Genomic DNA, 19,228 nt, shown 5'->3' on the forward strand with positions numbered 1-19,228 from the left:
CCGCCCTTATTGGATTATTAGCTCTGTTGTTTTAACCCACACACCCGCAGTGCGCTAAGACAACTCTTGTTTGGTTTTCAGATATCAGTGTTGATCATCCTGATGAAAAGTCAATCATCACCTACGTGGTGACATATTACCACTACTTTTCTAAGATGAAAGCTTTAGCTGTCGAAGGAAAACGTATCGGAAAGGTTTGCAAGTTCAAATTATATATTGTTATAAAGCAGCTTAAATCATTCTGTTATTTCTTTTTATTGTTAAGTGTTGGTCTTTTAAGAGTCCACTGTATGGTAGTTTTTAGTTTTGTTTTTGAACATGTTTTGAACGTTAAATAGTCCCRTATGACTGTTAAGAGTGTTTAATTTCCAGCTGTCTCTTATTAGAAAACATTTGGCCAGTGTTTTATTTTTGCCTGTTAATTTTGCATCACTGCTGCTTTTCCTTTCCCATTAATTGCTCTTCACCCTCTGGGTCCTCTGTCTGTCTTCTGGAGCCCAGAGGAGTCTCTCATTTAGAAATGTGCACTCTTCGCTGCCTTTTGGCAAGGCTGCCACCATCCTTACAGCTGGCAGACTGAACATGAATCCTTTTTTAAGCCTCAGCTCTGCCCCTCCATTGCCTTGGGATCATGGGAATTCACTTCTGAAAAACGCAAGGTCCTCAAAGCTCGGGGATCCCAGCTGCTGGGGCCCTTGGCAGTGAGTGGTCTGATTCGTAAGCCGAGTCTCCCAATACAGTTTCTTTCATGTAGCTTGTTGGATAAAATGACTCCTGAAGAGTGCTGCCCTTGTTATTCAAGTTGTTTTGTGCTGCTTGTTGCAGGTGCTCGACAATGCCATTGAAACAGAGAAAATGATTGAAAAATACGAATCACTGGCTTCCGACCTTCTTGAGTGGATTGAGCAAACCATTATCATCCTCAACAATCGCAAATTTGCCAACTCACTAGTTGGTGTGCAACAGCAGCTACAGGCATTCAACACGTACCGCACAGTGGAGAAACCACCCAAGTAATTTTAATCTTAGCTTAAAAAAATAGTGCTCTTGTTTTGTTTAGTCGATCATTGATATTTTTCTAAACAAACACATCCAAATAGTTTTAATCTTGGCTTTAATCTTTATTTTTCTAAACAAACCCAGATATTGTATTTCTAATTGGCACTGATTGTTATTTCTCAGAAACTATTTGCTTTATGCCATTCACATAATGCACATAATAACAGTAATAACTGTGTTGCTTGCAGGATCTCAGAGTCCTGGAAGCTGTCACTTCACTGAGATGCCTGCCATGTAATATGAGTGGTAATAGCATACCATCTTAGTATAGTAATATCACCAGTCATGCTTGCTAGCAGCATATGATACCAATAATAATAATAAAAAAATCTACTGTTTATTCAAAATCAAGAGGAAGTTTATCTGGYTTGGTAAAAAAAGAACTATGCTTGCTAAAAGTGATGTATCCAAAACCATTCAACTTATTTCTGAAAAGTTTTTTTTAGCATTATGATTTCAGCTCTGTTTATTATTTTTGTCTCATATAAGTTTTAATGAATAATAATCACAATCCAAAATATTACAGACTACCCAGACATCTTTTTAAATTGCAGTCTATTCCCTAGTGCCTATGAAATTTTGTGTATTTCCCAGGCGTATTATTCAGGGAAAACAGTGGGAAGAATTTATTGACTGCAGTAGGCTTTAAATAAAACTTCCATTTCTTGAGATGATAGAGTAAACTAGGACAATGCACACAGAGTAAATAGAGTAAAAAAATGCTGTCTTCTGTCCCCCAAAGGGATTTAAATCTGAACACACAGATAACTGACTTCTATGCAGGTTGTTTTGCTGTTTGACCCAACTGGTTCCAGGGAATGTGTGGGCTATTTCCATTGCTTCCAGCTTTCACACAAGATGAAGGTGTTTATCTGAATGCTCCATTCATAATGTCAGTATTTTTAGGAAGTGCTTTATAACACCTTAGAAGCAATGAAAGCTTTATTGTAACCCTGTTCTTTTTGGAAAATTTGTTTAGATTTACAGAAAAAGGAAACTTGGAAGTGCTGCTTTTTACCATCCAAAGCAAAATGAGAGCCAATAATCAGAAAGTATACATGCCAAGGGAGGGCAAACTCATCTCAGACATTAACAAGGTAAACCGAGCCAGCTCGTCCTGTGGGACTCTGAATTTTCTGTTTTAGTTTCAGCCTCAGTCCCAGCATCCTGGGAAGAAATGCATCTGCCTGCTCCAGCCTTTGAGGGCTGGAGATTTGGGGACCATAAGGGACCGGGAGGGGAGGAATGATCTTTTCCCATAGCTCGGAGTCACTAATCTGAACCGTCGTCCCCGGGTGGCTTCAGCGTCTGTAACCTCTGCTGCACCTCCTGCCGCGGCGCAGGAGACTGGAGGAAGCGCCATGGCTGATCTTGTGAGTTCCCACCCGGGGCTGATACAGCTAGTTTTTTACACTGGTGCAGCTGGCAGAGCAGCAGCAGGTCTGACAAGCTCTCTCAAGGATAACAAACAGCTTTAAACTGTGAGCTTTCCTCGTTTGTGTTTGATCATGCTTGGCATTCCCAGAGCAGCTGCTGTGGGTGTCTGTGACCTCGGTCTGCATCCGAGAGAGCAGTAAACTGTACAGCTCCCCTGTTTGCGTTAAGCCCCTGTGCATGCCAAAAATACTTGGGTTTCAGGCATTTTCACATCTGTTAGGATTTAGAAGGATCTAGGTAGTTTGTTGTTTAATTGTGTCTATTTTTGTTGTTTGTAAGAAGATCTGAAAGGTGATTAGCTTGCTTTCAACATGCTTCTAAGACTTGTTATTTTTACAGTGTTAATGACATGCATGTGACTGACTTTTTTCCTGGAAAAAAGGTCTCACATGCAGCAAAAGTAACAGAGCTCTGTGCTTGTTTTTCTTTCTAAAGTGGATGTAATAAAGAACAGCAATCACAAGTTGATTTCAGAGGTGAGAGGGCATGAATCTCTATTTCTCATTATCTAAAAGAGAAAGGTACAATCCCTTCTTTGGAAACAGCGCTCAGAAGATTTTGAAACAAATGCTCTCCTACACGTTCAAGCCAGGTAGTTTGCTCAAGCTTACTGAGACAAACAAGAAATGTACTCAAGAAAATGCATCTGAGACACACAAGTTTTATACCCCTTACTCAGAAAACGAATGAATTGAGAATACATTTTAAAATCATGCCTGTATGTTAGCAGACAAGGTTTAAGGTCAAACAATATAAACCAGATTTTTTTTGGCTTATAAATAAATAAGCCAGTTCTGTGAAGCTTGGTTGTAGTGAATTCGGTGCTGATTTCATGTTAAGTAGATGTGTTGTTTATCATTATCCTATAAGAATGTGTGTTTAGAAGATGCATTTTTTCCACCATCTTCAGGCCTGGGAAAGACTGGAAAAAGCTGAACATGAAAGAGAACTGGCACTGCGAAATGAGCTCATCAGACAAGAGAAACTGGAACAACTTGCACGCAGATTTGATCGCAAGGCAGCTATGAGAGAAACCTGGCTGAGTGAAAATCAACGTCTAGTTTCTCAGGTGCTGCTTTCAGAATCGTCTGTGTGACTAAAATGATTCCCATGAGTAATCATAGCATACAGTTCGTGCAAAGAGAACGTTTCCTCTATTATGCCAAGTATTTTACTGAATATATTTATTATATGTGCATGTAAATATATATTTTAGTGTATATATGTATATCCTGTATATCCTCTCTTTAAAGCATTTAGGATACCCATTCTTTGAATCTACCAGTCTATACTCAGGAGAGGTTGATAAAGAAATAGCTACCCGCAGTCAAGGTTTTCTTGACCTGAATAGTTTGGTCAATTCAGCGGAACAGCCCAGGAATGAATTTTATTTTTTAATATTAGAGAGGATTTAAGATGACTTTAAAAAGACCCAAAACCCCAACGTAGACCTGATGGCCATCACAATTCTTTCCCCAAAGCCAGTAGATCTCTCCGAAACATGTCTGCTGGTTTTATTAGAGGAAGAGTTTTCAGAGCAGTTGGGGATCCTGGATTTGTTAACAAATGTATTTTGTACAATCAGAAATCATGTTAGAGTTTGAGCAGTGAGGCTTTTCGGCTGAGCAGCCATTACTGAAGACGTGCCTCTGTCTTTACAGGATAACTTTGGCTTTGACCTTCCAGCAGTAGAGGCTGCAACAAAGAAGCATGAGGCCATTGAAACAGACATTGCAGCATATGAAGAACGAGTCCAAGCCGTGGTTGCAGTTGCAAAGGAGCTTGAGACTGAAAATTACCATGATATCAAACGCATCACTGCAAGAAAGGACAACGTTATACGCCTGTGGGAGTACCTCCTGGAGCTGCTCAGGGCACGGAGACAACGACTAGAGATGAATCTTGGTCTGCAAAAGATTTTCCAGGAAATGCTGTACATTATGGACTGGATGGATGAGATGAAGGTAAGTGTTACCTATTTGAGAACATAGATCCAATGTTTTGGAGAGGTTTAGAAGTCCTTTCTTATAAAATTGTATTTAATTTTTATTATAAAATTCCTCTTCATTATTGATGCAGCTTACAAGGAGATCAAGTCCCTTCTTTGCTTTAAAAAGCATGAAATTTCTTCCTGCCTATTTTCCTGGGATCTGGGAAGGGAAAGGACCATGACTTTGTTTTTACCTATCAGCCAGCAGAATTTGGGAGCTGTCTGAGGAAAGTAAGGTATGTGTAGCTGAACAGCAGCTCACAGTACCTGAACTGAGTGCTTTTCTTTCCTCCTGCTGAGCTAATGTAGCTTTTCATCATCCAAGACTTAGAGCTGCATTGAACAGCATGGTCAAGTTTTTCATGGTTGCCAGTGATTTGAAGAATATTGGCCAAATTCATGTCAGCCATGTCTATATACATTTGAAATAGTTCTGCTTACACACTTGGTGTTTCTCCAGACTTAAATCAGTGGAACCAAAGAGAACAGAATAATGCATGAAGGCGTCATTAAAAACCAAATAGCTGATGGCCTTCAGCCCATTTTATTTGCCTTTTTCATTTTGATCAGGTGCTTCTGCTGTCTCAAGACTATGGCAAACATTTGTTAGGAGTTGAAGACCTGTTGCAGAAACATGCTCTTGTGGAAGCTGACATTGCTATTCAGGCTGAGAGAGTGAGAGGGGTCAATGCATCTGCTCAGAAGTTTGCCACAGATGGAGAAGGTAACTAGTAACCAGCATGCCCCCCTTAGTCTTAATTTTGTATGAGACTATCTATAAGTGTCATGAGTTCTGCATGGCAGATTAGATTAAATTCAGCACCATAGTAAGAGAATTGAGCTTGATTTGTTCCTTCTTGACTCATTGTGTCAATGATTAATTTGTCTGGGTACCTGCTCAAAGAGTTCATGATGGCATTGTGTTTTGCGTGGGATGTCACACTCATAACCAGCAGCAACTGTAGCAATCACTGTTAATTTCTCCTTCTGTGTTTCTAATACAAACAATTCAAATTATTGGACCCAGTCTGATATTGTTCCCATTTATGCAAATCAAAAGCAATTCCACCAAGTCAGTGTCATTAACTAGAGTAAATGGTGCTCATTTTGTGTTGTTGTGTATTAAGGCTGATATAATTCTGGAGTAGTGAATTTTGTTTCACTGAAGATAGTCATGAGTATCTTACAGAGTGTTTTTTTGTTTGCTTTTATTTAAAATCCAGCATTTTCTTATCTCTGTTATTGTGTGTTGGAGCTTGAATAGTTCACACTCAGTGTTTCAGAAGACTAACTGTGAATTCTCTTGCGTAAACTTTGCAGATGGAACAAACAAGAATTAAGAACTTTATGCATGCCCCAGCTGTAGAGAATGAAAATAAACCAGTCCAAGTTGTAATGCACCTTCTCTATCTGAACAGGTTACAAACCGTGTGACCCGCAGGTTATCAGGGACCGTGTCGCTCACATGGAGTTCTGTTACCAAGAGCTGTGCCAGCTCGCAGCCGAACGCCGGGCCCGCTTGGAGGAGTCTCGGCGCCTCTGGAAGTTCTTCTGGGAAATGGCTGAAGAGGAGGGTTGGATCAGGGAGAAGGAACAGATCCTGTCATCCGATGACTATGGGAAGGACCTAACCAGTGTCGTCCGTCTCTTGAGTAAACATAAGGCGTTTGAAGACGAAATGAGTGGTCGTAGTGGCCACTTTCAGCAGGCAATAAAAGAAGGTGAAGACATGATTGTGGAGGAGCATTTTGGGTCAGAGAAAATCAGAGAGAGAATTAAAGATATCCGGGAGCAGTGGGCTAACTTGGAACAGTTGTCTGCCATTAGGAAGAAGCGTCTGGAGGAAGCCTCTCTTCTTCACCAGTTCCAGGCTGACGCTGATGACATTGATGCGTGGATGTTGGACATCCTCAAAATTGTCTCCAGCAATGATGTTGGCCACGATGAATATTCCACTCAGTCCTTGGTCAAGAAACACAAAGACGTGGCTGAAGAGATTGCAAGTTACAGGCCAACCATTGACTCACTTCATGAACAAGCAAAGGCTCTACCGCAGGAACACGCTGGATCTCCTGAAGTGCAAGGCAGATTGTCCGGAATAGAGGAAAGATACAAAGAGGTTGCTGAACTGACCCGGCTGCGTAAGCAGGCCTTGCAGGATACCCTTGCTCTTTATAAGATGTTCAGTGAGGCAGATGCTTGTGAGCTTTGGATTGATGAAAAGGAGAAGTGGCTGAACAATATGCAGATTCCAGAGAAGCTGGAGGACCTGGAAGTGATCCAGCACAGGTGAGAATGGCTTTACCAGGAAGTTTTGGGAATACTGAGGGGAAGTTTTTTATACAAGCTGCCTTTTTCAACTTTCCTATTACTTAGATTCTTCAACGCTTTTGTGATCTTTTATTTTTTCCAGATTTGAAAGCCTAGAACCAGAAATGAACAATCAGGCATCACGTGTTGCAGTAGTGAACCAAATTGCTAGACAGCTAATGCACAGTGGCCATCCAAGTGAGAAGGAGATCAAAGCACAGCAAGATAAACTCAACACAAGGTAAGCGAATGCCTCATGCTCATGAAAAACATGACACAGTGAAATAGGTAGAGCAGGGCCATTTTTGTTTCTTGTGTGTGTCTTTTTTAATATTCTGATATTGTTATCTCAAATATCTTTAAGGTAAGCCTTTAACTGTAAGCCTTTCCCTAACTGGAGGGAAAAAAGCTGTGTGTCTCAAATGTTTGATTAAAATCCAGAGTTTTGCCCTTGACTTCAGTCAGGTCCTTGGTGTATCAATTTCAGTTCTTCAAGAGCTGGAAATTTACTATATTGACTATTGTGATAAAAAGAAAACTGGTACAACACTTCATGTGAACTCATTCATTTTTTGGCTTCAAAATGAACTCAAGTGAATGCATTTAGATGTGACTGGCAATTTTTCACTTGAGGAAAAATTATATTTGCAAGGACCCTGTCTTGCTGGTAATTGACATATTCTAATATATGCCGTAGCTTGGGTAATAGCTGTTTTGCTATGGATGATGATGATATGGGAAGGATTGAAAAAAATCCCAAATAGCTGGGTTATTTCATGCCTTAACAAGCTAATGTGAGCAACAGCTTACTCAGAACTGTTGCCATACCCTCTGCCCTTATTGCATACAAGTCACAATTTCTCTGCTTTCTCTCTTCACAAATTTTAGATGGAGCCAGTTCAGAGAACTTGTTGACAGGAAGAAGGATGCTCTGATCTCTGCCCTAAGTATCCAGAATTACCATCTTGAATGCAATGAAACCAAATCCTGGATCAGGGAAAAAACCAAAGTGATCGAATCCACACAAGATCTGGGTAATGATCTAGCTGGAGTGATGGCCCTGCAGAGGAAGCTGACGGGCATGGAACGTGACTTGGTAGCCATTGAGGCTAAGCTAAGTGACCTGCAAAAAGAGGCAGAAAAGTTGGAATCGGAGCATCCTGACCAGGCTCAGGCTATCCTTTCACGACTCGCAGAAATCAACGATGTATGGGAAGAAATGAAGACCACCCTGAAGAACCGTGAAGAGTCTCTCGGAGAGGCAAGCAAACTGCAGCAGTTCTTGAGAGATCTGGATGACTTCCAGTCTTGGCTATCCAGAACACAGACTGCAATTGCCTCCGAAGATATGCCAAACACACTGACAGAGGCTGAGAAGCTGCTCACTCAACATGAGAATATTAAGAATGAAATCAACAATTACGAGGAAGATTATCAGAAAATGAGGGACATGGGTGAGATGGTGACTCAAGGGCAAACCGATGCTCAATACATGTTCTTACGCCAGCGCCTGCAAGCTTTGGACACTGGATGGAATGAGCTTCACAAAATGTGGGAAAACAGGCAAAATCTCCTCTCCCAGTCTCACGCATACCAGCTATTTCTCAGAGACACCAAGCAAGCAGAAGCATTTCTTAATAACCAGGTAAGTGGTCTAGGTTTACTTTGGTTCCATGGGTTGATACCATATACTGCAAGCAACTAACAAACAAGATTGTTTGGCAGGAGAGCTGAAAACAGATAAATTATTTTTTTTTAAATTATAAGTTGCTTTTTGTATTGTGCTGTTATCTGTTTTAAGGAGACACTTCATTTCATATGTGGTAAATCTCTTGTTAGAGCAGACAACACTGCCTGAGTGTAATACTTTTATCTCTCTGATTTATGTCTTAACCACAGGAATATGTTTTGGCGCACACGGAAATGCCCACTACCTTGGAAGGAGCAGAAGCTGCTATTAAAAAACAGGAGGATTTCATGACCACAATGGACGCCAATGAGGAAAAGATCAATGCAGTTGTAGAGACTGGCAGGAGGCTGGTTAGTGATGGGAATATTAACTCTGATAAAATCCAAGAGAAAGTGGACTCTATTGATGACAGGTAAGGTCAGAGTGATGGCAGAATCTGACTGTTCATATTTTACTTCTGTTTACTTCTGTGTGGGATGAGCTTTTGCCAGAATCCCAAGGCAAAGTAACATGTTAGAAAATGTTTATTGTAGAATGTTTTCTTTGTCCTGTGGATAAATTAGGAACTATAATGTTTGAAAAATGTGCTGGACTAATTTTAATTAAACGTTACCTCTCTCATTTTCTAGAGGCTAAGTAATGAGCTCACCACCCAGAATTTGGCTACCTGAGTCTTGCTAATAATTAATTAATTTAATAATTAATTTAATTCTTGAAATATTAGTAGCCTTTTATTATTAATGGTGGGAGCTGTAGCAGTAGCTTTACCTGGTTCCACAAGTCTTAAAATTTCCTCTGCTATCATCTAGCTAATTTAATTATAGTAATGTATTCCCATCCTTCCTCTGGGGAAGGAATGTGGCTCTTCAAGAGTCTAATTGGCATTATATCTATGCCACCCTCTTGGCTTTGATCACATTTTCCAAATTGTCTGGCCCTTCTTCTGAAATCAGATTAGAAAACATTGGTACAAATATGTCTTTCATCCTAGAACAAGGCTTTCCCTTTGTCTCTCTAGCTGCGGCATGGCTGCCATAGACTTTTAAGAGTTTCTGTTTCTTTGAAAACCAAATGTTCAGTTTTGATGGCTATGAGGCATAGGTCTTTCTGCTCTTGGTTTGAATAATAATGGAGTCTTTCAAGGCGCTTCCCAGTCATGAATATCAGAACACAGTAGTAAGCTCATACACAACCTTTAGGTCAGATGTTACTTAAGACCCTTCTATTAGATTTGCAGCCTGTGTGGGTATCCTCTCAGAGCCGGTGATAAGCTCAGAGTTAGCCAGATGCCTTTATCTCCAAGGAGAAACTGAACAGAAGTAATGCAGGGAATTTTGTGCCTTTCTTGTTTTGGCAAACATTGCATACTGTGCATTCACCTGCTTTAGCTGTGGCTTGTGGCTTAGAGAAAGGAGGATATTCCTATTCCGAGAGCTTACTGAGGGCCTCTGAGCCCCCTGACAACCTGAACCCAAGGATATCTCACATTTCCATTATCTGTCTGATCAGCTTGACTCTCTTGAGCTCCCAAAGAGAATCYGCAAGGGCCGGGAAGAGAAGATTATATGAAAACAGTCTAGGATCTGAGTTTGTTGACTTCATTGGGTTCCCAGCCCCAACAGCCTAGAACCTGAAGTCCCATTGCATGAAGGTCACTATTTCCTTTCCTGGAAGACTTTATCCATAATAGAAAGAAGCATTGACATTTGCCTTTTGAACAATGGTGAGCGCATCCAGTCAGCACGTTCATTCTTAGCTTCCATTGGATTAAAGCAACGTATATATTGGGGGAGATACAGAGGGTGAACTGATGGCATAGCACATTACGTATCAACGCCAAAAATCCTATGCACTGCAGACTTTTCAGTTGTCCCAAATGTTAATACCCTTCAGCTGTGGGCTACCTATCCTGAAAAGATGTCTCTCACTCAAAGAGCTTCCAGTGAGAGGATGGAAGAAGTAAGAAGTGTTTGGAAGTGCTGCCTTCTCTATTGCAACAAGTTTTGCCCTCACGTGACCTGCCTGTGGGAGCATTTTCTAACCTGAAGGATGTCAGGTTTATCTGAAGATCAGAAATGTAGCATGGTATTTTTTTGACAGTGCTCACAGAGCCAGCTCTAAAGGTATTACCAGTCAACACAAAGAACCATTTAGCTCTCTCTCTGCTCAMCCAAGGTGAAAGCTAATATGGGAATTTTCCTTCTTTACCCTCTCTGACTTTCTATGTCCTCTGCTTTAAGTTCTCCCATCCACTTACTAAAGCAGGGGGATTTGATCCTGGCCTTCTGGTCAGTTATCTTCTTTCTGCATCCTTTGGAATATTAAAAGATAGGATCCAAGGCCATAGTAGCATATGTCCAGCTTGTACTTGCAGCCTCTTTTTGTCACAGGGAGCAGCTGGAGTGGGAGATAGCGTAGGCCTTCTATTCTGCACGCTTTGCAGAGGGCTCCTGCTGCCCACAGCTGTGGGGCTCAGATGGTTGTTTCCCCTGGTGCAGCTCCTCCTCAGTTTCCCTGCTGCCCCGTGGCACCCCAGCCAGCCGCCTGGGCTGTCCTGGGTGTAGGACATGTGCTGCAGTTCCTGCTCTTAATGCCAGACAAGCCCTAGAGGCTTTATTTTTTATCCCATGTTTTTCAATGCATTTCCTCAATTCCAAAGCTATTTTTGTGGAGCACTGCAAAAATCATCCAGTGCGCTGCTATTCAGGAAATCCGTGTGATTGCTTTCTGAGTCTGGAAGGCTGATAAGAGGCAGGAACAAAGCCATAGGGCTGGATGTAGTGGGAGTGGCACCAAAGGAAGCCTCTCTCCTTTTACAAAAAGTTGCTCTCCCAACCAAGGGCTCCACCTGATGTATGACAAAGGACCTAAACAAACAAGTTCAAATATGCGCCATGGCTCCATACTTCCCATATGGAGCTCTTTGTATTGTTTGTCTTTTAGTATTGTTAATGGTGTTTTTTTACAGTAGGGCTTACAGGCTAACCCGGAGGAGGACCCGTTATCCATTGGTACTGAACAGAGCAGCAGACAGCCCCTGCCCTAAAATGGTTACTGTCTAAATAGGCAAGGCAGGCATCAGGCTAAGGAAGGAGAGGAGAGCGCAGAAGCAGAGGGGAGCTGTGTGATAGGAGACACCACTTTAGCACAGCCTTTTAGTGCAGTTCTCAGGGAAGACTAAATAGAAGTATGAGTTAAGGACATGGGGAAAGGGTTCAAATAAAGCTATCGTGAGGAAAGAAGGGGGATTGGAGCAAGCCATCAGCACCCCCATGGCGGACAAAGTCCAGTTAAACTGTGGTGGGATCTCTGAGCCCCTGTGGGCCCTTGCTTTGTCTACAGCAGCTGCTGCTCCTAGAGGTCTCCCAGGAGATTTACTATAGATGATCCCACCTGCAGCTTTCCCTATGGCCAAGGGGCCCTGCTGGGGTCTCTAAGGGCGAGAAGGGTCTTTCTGAGTCCAGGGAGATGCTGAGAGCAAGAGCCCTGTCTGGTGTCCCCAGTGCAGCTGTCCCTGCCTTGGTGACTTGTGCTGCTTTTTCTGCTGGCTGCAGCAGTATCGTTTTCCCCTCCATTTTCTTTTGGAGGAGTGTAAGGGGACTCCCCGAGTCTGGGTGCCTAGATCATGGCCTCTCTGCTTCTGAAAATGACTTCTAGTTTTAAGACAGTGGTGGAGCTGACTCAGATTATGATCTGGCTCTGCTTTTCATCAGCTTTTGTATTTGTACAACTTTCTACTCAACAAAGAACAGAGGTAATTTTTGTTCTTGCCAAGTCAGAAAGGAGAATGCCTGTTGTTTGCTCTAACAACTAAGGAAGTTAAAACTGCATTGCACATAACGCAGTATTCTTAGCAGGCAGTTCCATGCATGCTATGTGTAAGATTTATTATTCCTGCACAGGCTTTGAAACTCACAGGTTTACAGTTAAACCACAAGTAATTTTGTCGGTTTGCAGCATTGTTAGCATTCTCAGGGGCCTCCGGAGAGACAGCCTGGGAACGTTGTGGCAAATTGTGGTGCTCTGTTCTTGGGTTAATCTGAGTCAGACCCATGCTAGTGCTGAACAGATCTCATCTTCCTATTTTAGATTCTTATAAAGTCACCATGGAAGGAAGATGCCCCCACTTTTAACTGATTATGGCACTTTCCCTGTCCCCTGTCTTACCATGTAGGTCTGGCTTACCCTGGACTTTTGAATCAGAGGTTGCCTCTTCAGTATATGCACAGGGAAGCCCCTTTTTAATGCAGCCCTAGACACTGCTACACTCATTTAGTCTTCTCCTGTCCAGGCCTGGCGAAGGCTTTCCCCAGGTGTCAAGCTTTGTGCTTTTCTCCACCTTCTGGTGACTCCTGGGTGTTCACGCTCCGTAACATACCCGACCTGTCCATCGCCCGCCATGCAGGTCTGCCTCAGCTGGGCCACCCACACACCCGGCCAGCAAGGTGGCCAGACAGCCTCTTCTAGCATCTGAATAAAAATGTATATTATGAAGGGTTCTGTTCTTCAGTCTGCCTGCCTGTTTATCTTATCTAAAGCCCTTATGACACACTGGTAGTAGAGGGTAGGAAAAACTTTGTAATAGTAAGGATAGCTATGCACTGGAATAAGAAAAATCTAAAATCTTTATCATCGGAGCTTTTAAAGAACAGGTTAGGGAAACATTAACTAGGAATTAATAACATTTAGGTATAGCCAGTCCTGGACTGGAGTCCCCTTCTTGAAGTCCCTTTGTTTCAGTCAAAAATAATGTCATTTCTATGATGCAAATACAGGAATTCCTGCCTCTTCCAGCAGTCTCCATCCTGAAATTACAACTACCACATTTTTCAAGCCAAGTACACAGTTTAAACCCTGTTAGAGTTTGTCGTTGTTCTTCTTTGCCTCTCTGGCCTTTGAGCCTTCTGATCAAAAATAGCATAGACCATGGTGCAGAAGGGAGCCAGCAGGCTCAGCCTGCACCTGGAAGCGCGCTCAACAGAAGAGATGTCACTGTGCAATGACCGTCTCTACTGGAGGGTTTTTTACCATCCCTTATCTGCTGTCCCTGGCACAGTCACTGTTTGTAGAATTTATTTCTCTGAGATGGACTCTTACAGTTTCTCTTGTGAGCAGAGCTGGGTCTTCCTGGTCTGATTTTCTCTCCAGAGAAAAATTCAGAATACCCATCTTTCAGTCTCACTCCAGATCATCTGGGACGACCAAAGGACCTTTTAGGGTTAAATAGCTCTGAGCAGCAAAGATCACATTTATTATGCTGCCATATGTGTATATATATATATGTATATGTTTATATATCATCTGTTTGATATTTCCACACATTTTCCCTTCAAAATTCTTGAAGTCAGTGTTTCCAGCATTCTTCAGGAGATACTTTTTTGCTATGTGAGGTGGTTTTTTTTTAAACACCAGTTTTCTCAACATAAGAACTTCTCTACTCAAGAACTCTGTTCAAATCAGTGCCATGAAAATTCTCCTTTAATTTCACAGCTTATTTGTGTCCTCTCCAAAACACGTAAGAGTCTATAAAGTAATCTAGCCTCAAATCTATTAAATCACCATGATAAAATCATCCAAAGAATTCCTTGCTTCGTTTTGGCAACCTGAGTAATGTGCTGTATGTGCCCAGGCATATAAAGACTAGCCAAGAAAGAGTGGAATCAAAACCAATGATGTGAGCTACATTACAGAGATTTTTCCTAAGGCACAATTTATGTGCGTCCTCTCTTTTGTGTTCTCTCAGATAACAACTGTCAAAACTTCAGGATTACCTGGGCTTGTACTCCAAACTCCTGCTTTGAAGGTTACGTATAAGTCTTCCTAACCGTCTGTTCTGTAACTCAGTTTTCTTGACCTACAGCTATATAGATGTTGCTTACCTGGTTATTCAGAGGAAGCTGCTGAGACAAAGAGAAGCAATTTGTGGTCCTGTAAAGGGTTTTCTTCTATTCCTCTGCCTACAGCACTTTCGCTTTTATGTAAAACTTAGCCCTCCATATTATTTATATTTCTGAACTCAGTAATTTCATCCCAGAGAGCTTGCTGGTGACTTCTTTTAGACCAAGAAAAATGGGTATCTTAATCCAGTTCTTGTCAGCATGTAAATTATAGTCTTTGAGACAATCATGAGCATCTGGAGGTTTCCGCTAACATGGATTTATTTAGCTATTACTAGTATGTGCTGAGATCATCTTATAAATTACCATCCTATAAAATAATTTCCAACCTCTATCCTTATTTATCTTAGTTTATTACTAAGTACAGCAATATTTTACTTTAAGACCATGCGCCATGAAATATGAACAAATCTCGCACAATGAGCAATAAATAAAAATGATCTTCTTAGTTCTGTCTCCTCCACCTAAATTGCCTCATAAATAATGAAAATTTCAAGGGGCTGGGTAGCTACTCCAAATGAAGCATCAGTCAAAAGCTTTTTCAGAAGTACCTCGGGAATCAGCTTTCAGGGTACCATGTCCATTTGAAGAACTCACCCAAACCTTTGGGATTGCCAGCACAACTCATCTTTCAAAAGGCAAACAATTATGAAGTAAAAATAGAGTTTCTTGATTAACTCTTTTTTCCTCTATAATGAGCCTACTCTTAAATTGTCTGAGAAATATATTCCAAGGGGCAGAAAGCTTCTATTTGAAAAAATATACAGGTGTTTCACATGAGTGGTTTGTTAAATGCAGCATTTGGAAGGTCGTATAAACCACTGCAGCTTCGTTCACTTGAAAGAGGTGCTGAGTCACAGTTAAAGCATATTAAAGAGCATTACAGCAATTACATGCCTTGCAAGGGCTGTGTAACATGTGATCTAATTGCTGCAAATTTGCAGATGGTTTTCTTACAGTTTCTGGCAAAACAGTATGAACTTCCCTGTGGCCTTGAACTAAGTGGGCCAAGTTCTGCGCATAAGCCCTGTGAAACCCCACTGACTTCAAAATTTGTCCTGTGTATTTAACTAGTCACAAAAACAAATGCATGCTGAACTTAAATAAGCATATTAAATAACACAGGCATATCTGAGCTTCAAAAATGTCCTTCATTTGAAAGGCAGCAAAGTATGTACCACATACTTATTCATTGCATGTATCCCAGAGAGGCTACAGAAATGAACAAATCATGGTTTCTCATGAAATGCCTATTTCAAGGATTTTTCTTTTGTCTGTTATTTTTTGAATAGACATAGGAAGAATCGTGAAGCTGCCAGTGAACTTCTGATGAGACTGAAAGATAACAGGGATCTTCAAAAGTTTCTTCAGGATTGTCAAGAGGTAAATTATGTCCTTTCACTTTTATCTTTAAAAGCTGCATCCTGCAGCAGAGCATCCTTACCCCATACATGATGAGGGCTGGAATGCCCAATATTCTTCAGTCAAGTCATCCAGTAGTATCTACTGTGAAGTAAACAATTTAAAAAAAAACCTAYGAAAGTTAATCTTTTCTGCTGTTTTCTACCATGATCTTAATTTTTTTCCTTTCATCATCTAAGCTAAAGACAGGGAAAATTGCCCTAAGCAGCGAAGATTTTCAGCTGTGGTATAAATTAATCATGTGGAATCTGGTGGGATTAGCACTGAACTCCTGCATTAAGAATTTTGTCTGGGGCTGTGTGTGTGTATGTGGCTGGGTACAGGAAACTTCTTCAAGTGATTTCTGCAAAACACTGGTCAGAAGAACAGAAGGCTAGGAATATGAGAGAAGCAGGATTAATGTCTAATAGTTTGCATGTGTTTAAAACTGTTAAGTATTACAGCATTAAAAAAAAAATCCCTTCCAGATTTCTTAGTGACTTATATGGACTCTTTATACTAAAGGCAGCATTTAAAGTTAGGAATAATTTTGTTCTTAGCATGAGGAACTGATCAAGTAATTTCCAGGTTATTTCATGCAGTACTGACAGATATTAAAGAGCCTTGTCTGTGATGTGTATTAAAAACTAGCTGTCCACATTTGAAGCCTTCAAAGAGAGATGACTGTGTGAAAGCTGTTTTAATTTTAAGAGTCAGTGCGTTAGCTGTACATGTCAGCCAGCTACAGGAGACTGGAAGTCACTGCACTGTGACTTCCACTGGGAGTCGACACTGTGTGTCGAAATGGAGTTGTCCCACAGCTGAGAGTTCATCCAAGGAAGAAACAAAATGACGCTCGTAAACTGGGCAAATGATGTTTATTGCTTGGTTGCCTAGATGCAGTCCAACTTCCTGCAGGGGAGTTGTATTGCGTAAGCTGACCATGAACTTGGCTCAAATACTACTACCTCAATAGTAAAAACATGACAGATTAGCAAAAATTCTGCTGTTACTAGCAGCAGCTTCTTCCTTCCTCTGTACCATTTCTAATACAAAGATCCCTCTGGCTCAAGGATTTTTAGCTTCTGCATGAATGAGGTTGTGTTCCCTAGAATCTGTTTTTTCCCCCTATATCTTTGAATAAGAAAGGAAAACGTAGAAGATCTAGTGTCTGGCCTTCCTGAACGCATTTTCTCTCTATTGTTTCTCTCCATTCACTAAAGCATGGGTGCCTCCACTGTACAGCCTCAAAGACAGAAATCAAGATACCAGTGTGTTACAAATTTACCCCGTTCATTTTGAGAGGACATTAGTCTTGATGTTGACTGGACGCCGTTGCTTTCCTAGAAGACAGACCTAGTGAGACATTGAGCATTAATTGGGCATTAGTGTAATTATGCGGTGCCCCCCAGGCTGGGCCAGAGGGGCCGTGTCCCCTCTGGCGCAGGCTCTCGGCTCTTTGGAGCTCAGTGTTGCCCCCTCCCAGCACTGTCCTGGGGAGGTGGAAGGAGCCGAGGGAATCCCTCGCCCCTCAGTGTTTCCTTAGCTCTGGCCACGAAGCTAGGAACTGTCAGAAAATGGATTTGAACCAGTCCTCTATTTTGCCTGGCGATGGTCCTTCAGCTTTCCTGCTCCTGGGTTTGGGAGGGTTCCCCCCCTGCAACCTGAGAAGAGGAGGGGTATTTTGTACAGCGCGGTGCTCTCTCAGCCACTTTCATTGTCCGTCACTCAATGCCGAAGCGTTATGCTAAATCTAGTCTCCTGCCCACGTCTCCGTCCTCTCCTTGGCTCGCGAGTTGGGCAGGGAGCGGGGTCGGTGGCACCCGAGGAGGTGGGAGGATCACGCTCGTGACTACAGCTCGGCAAGGAGGGCTGCAGATAAAGCTTCCCTCTGGGTCACGGGCGGCGGAAAACGCCGCAGATTTTCTTGTTGTTAGTAGTCAGGTACGCTGTCACGTGGTAGTACCGGAGAGTTGCTTTTTGTCTGACTCTCACATTCATAAATATGAAGGTATTAGATAAATTTGCTGAGTGAATGAAATAAATCCTGAGAAGGGGAGATGTGATAAATTTTGCCCTTTTGTTTTCTGTGACTTCCCGCTCTTCCACGGCTGGCCTTAGAAGAGATTAAAGCTGATGTTCCCTGCAAGCGCTTAGAAGTCCCAGCACTGTCTGGGCTCGTTTCTCTAGGGACGCTGGAGTTTGGCTAGACGCCGCATGTCAGAAATTTTCTGTCTGTTCATTGTGCCGGCAGGTTTTGTCATGTACCGTAGCCGTGTGTGAACCTTACACAGCAAGATGGGCCACATCAGGTTGGGTATTTACAGTGTCGGGGAAGAGCAGCAGCAGTGCTCTTGCACCTTCCCTTGTTGCTCTGCCACATTTACAAGAGCTTCTTCTCTTCTTCTTCTTCTTCTTTTTTTTTTATTAGTTCATGACTGTTTTTTTCTTTGCAGAGTGTTGTAGGCTCCTGGGAATTGACAGTAGAAATAAAATTATGTAGTTTAGGTGCAGGAGATGGGAGGAAACCTAATGTCCAGTTGTGCAGGCATTAACAACTGACTCGTGGTTTTCTGGAGAAATGAATACCCCAAGCGTCATTCCGAGGCACTGTTTCAGCAAAATTATTATTTTTTGTTATTACTGTTTTTTAAATCTACACTTTCATTGAAGATACTGGCTTCCAGTGATGCTATTCATTTCAAAACCCTAATTTTAATAGTTACCCTGCAGATGCTCTAGTTGCACTTCTGTGATATCAGAAGGAGCATGACAAGATTCTGAAAGTCAGAAATGTGGGTTTTATCCTGGCTACCACTGCCTGTGTATCGCCTATCACCTGTGTCTCACTTCACCCCATCCGTTAATAGAGATGATACTACCTTTCCTTGTGAAGCACTTCTAAATGCTCAGAAGGTTTAATGCTGTGGCTGAGTAAAAGCAAACAGTGAAGGACAAGCACTGCAGTTTGCAGAGTACAGCAGCTGTCTTCTGTCCAGCAAGGCAGGAGCACAACCACGAATTTAGGGTTATGTAGTTATCCTTAATGTAACCTTTGAATGTTAAGTAGCACAGTAGCCTGCTATAGCTGTAAACTTTGATGCCTTTCAGAGGTCTCCATTAAGATGATCATTTTTCCATTTAGATGATAGAAAGATAGGCAAGGATTTTTTTTGACTGGTCTGATGAATTTTCCCTTTTTTGTGGAGCTTAACAGTGCCTTTAAGGGACATTTTAAAAAACATTCATGAATTTAGAATGGATTTGTTTTTCAAGTATTCAGAGTAAACAGTGGTGAATGGGCAAGTCTTGCTTGTGTTCTGTTACTCTTTTTGTCATGGTGCTTTCTCAGTAGGGGGGCATGTATTGCAAAAGTGGCATTGTAGAAACAAGACTTAAATTTTTTCTGACATTTCCCTCTTGGGTAAGCAACTCTAAATATGC

General features: G+C 41.8%; 1 protein-coding gene across 2 annotated transcripts in view; it reads left to right on the forward strand.

The window, feature by feature from the left end:
• The window catches only part of SPTBN1 (spectrin beta, non-erythrocytic 1), a 103,437-nt gene that overhangs the window by 56,757 nt on the left and 27,452 nt on the right, over positions 1 to 19,228 (forward strand). For both annotated transcript variants that reach the window (XM_026074386.1, XM_026074387.1), the window contains exons 7-17: positions 82 to 194; positions 826 to 1,013; positions 2,039 to 2,156; positions 3,407 to 3,565; positions 4,158 to 4,460; positions 5,057 to 5,210; positions 5,905 to 6,775; positions 6,900 to 7,037; positions 7,685 to 8,441; positions 8,696 to 8,898; positions 15,676 to 15,766. In XM_026074386.1, coding sequence (XP_025930171.1) covers positions 82 to 194; positions 826 to 1,013; positions 2,039 to 2,156; positions 3,407 to 3,565; positions 4,158 to 4,460; positions 5,057 to 5,210; positions 5,905 to 6,775; positions 6,900 to 7,037; positions 7,685 to 8,441; positions 8,696 to 8,898; positions 15,676 to 15,766 — 3,095 coding nt within the window. The remainder of the gene's footprint in view (positions 1 to 81; positions 195 to 825; positions 1,014 to 2,038; positions 2,157 to 3,406; positions 3,566 to 4,157; positions 4,461 to 5,056; positions 5,211 to 5,904; positions 6,776 to 6,899; positions 7,038 to 7,684; positions 8,442 to 8,695; positions 8,899 to 15,675; positions 15,767 to 19,228) is intronic.

Source organism: Apteryx rowi, unplaced genomic scaffold, assembly GCF_003343035.1.
Source record: "Apteryx rowi isolate R43461 unplaced genomic scaffold, aptRow1 scaffold_387, whole genome shotgun sequence".
In the NCBI taxonomy this organism is placed as follows: domain Eukaryota; kingdom Metazoa; phylum Chordata; class Aves; order Apterygiformes; family Apterygidae; genus Apteryx; species Apteryx rowi.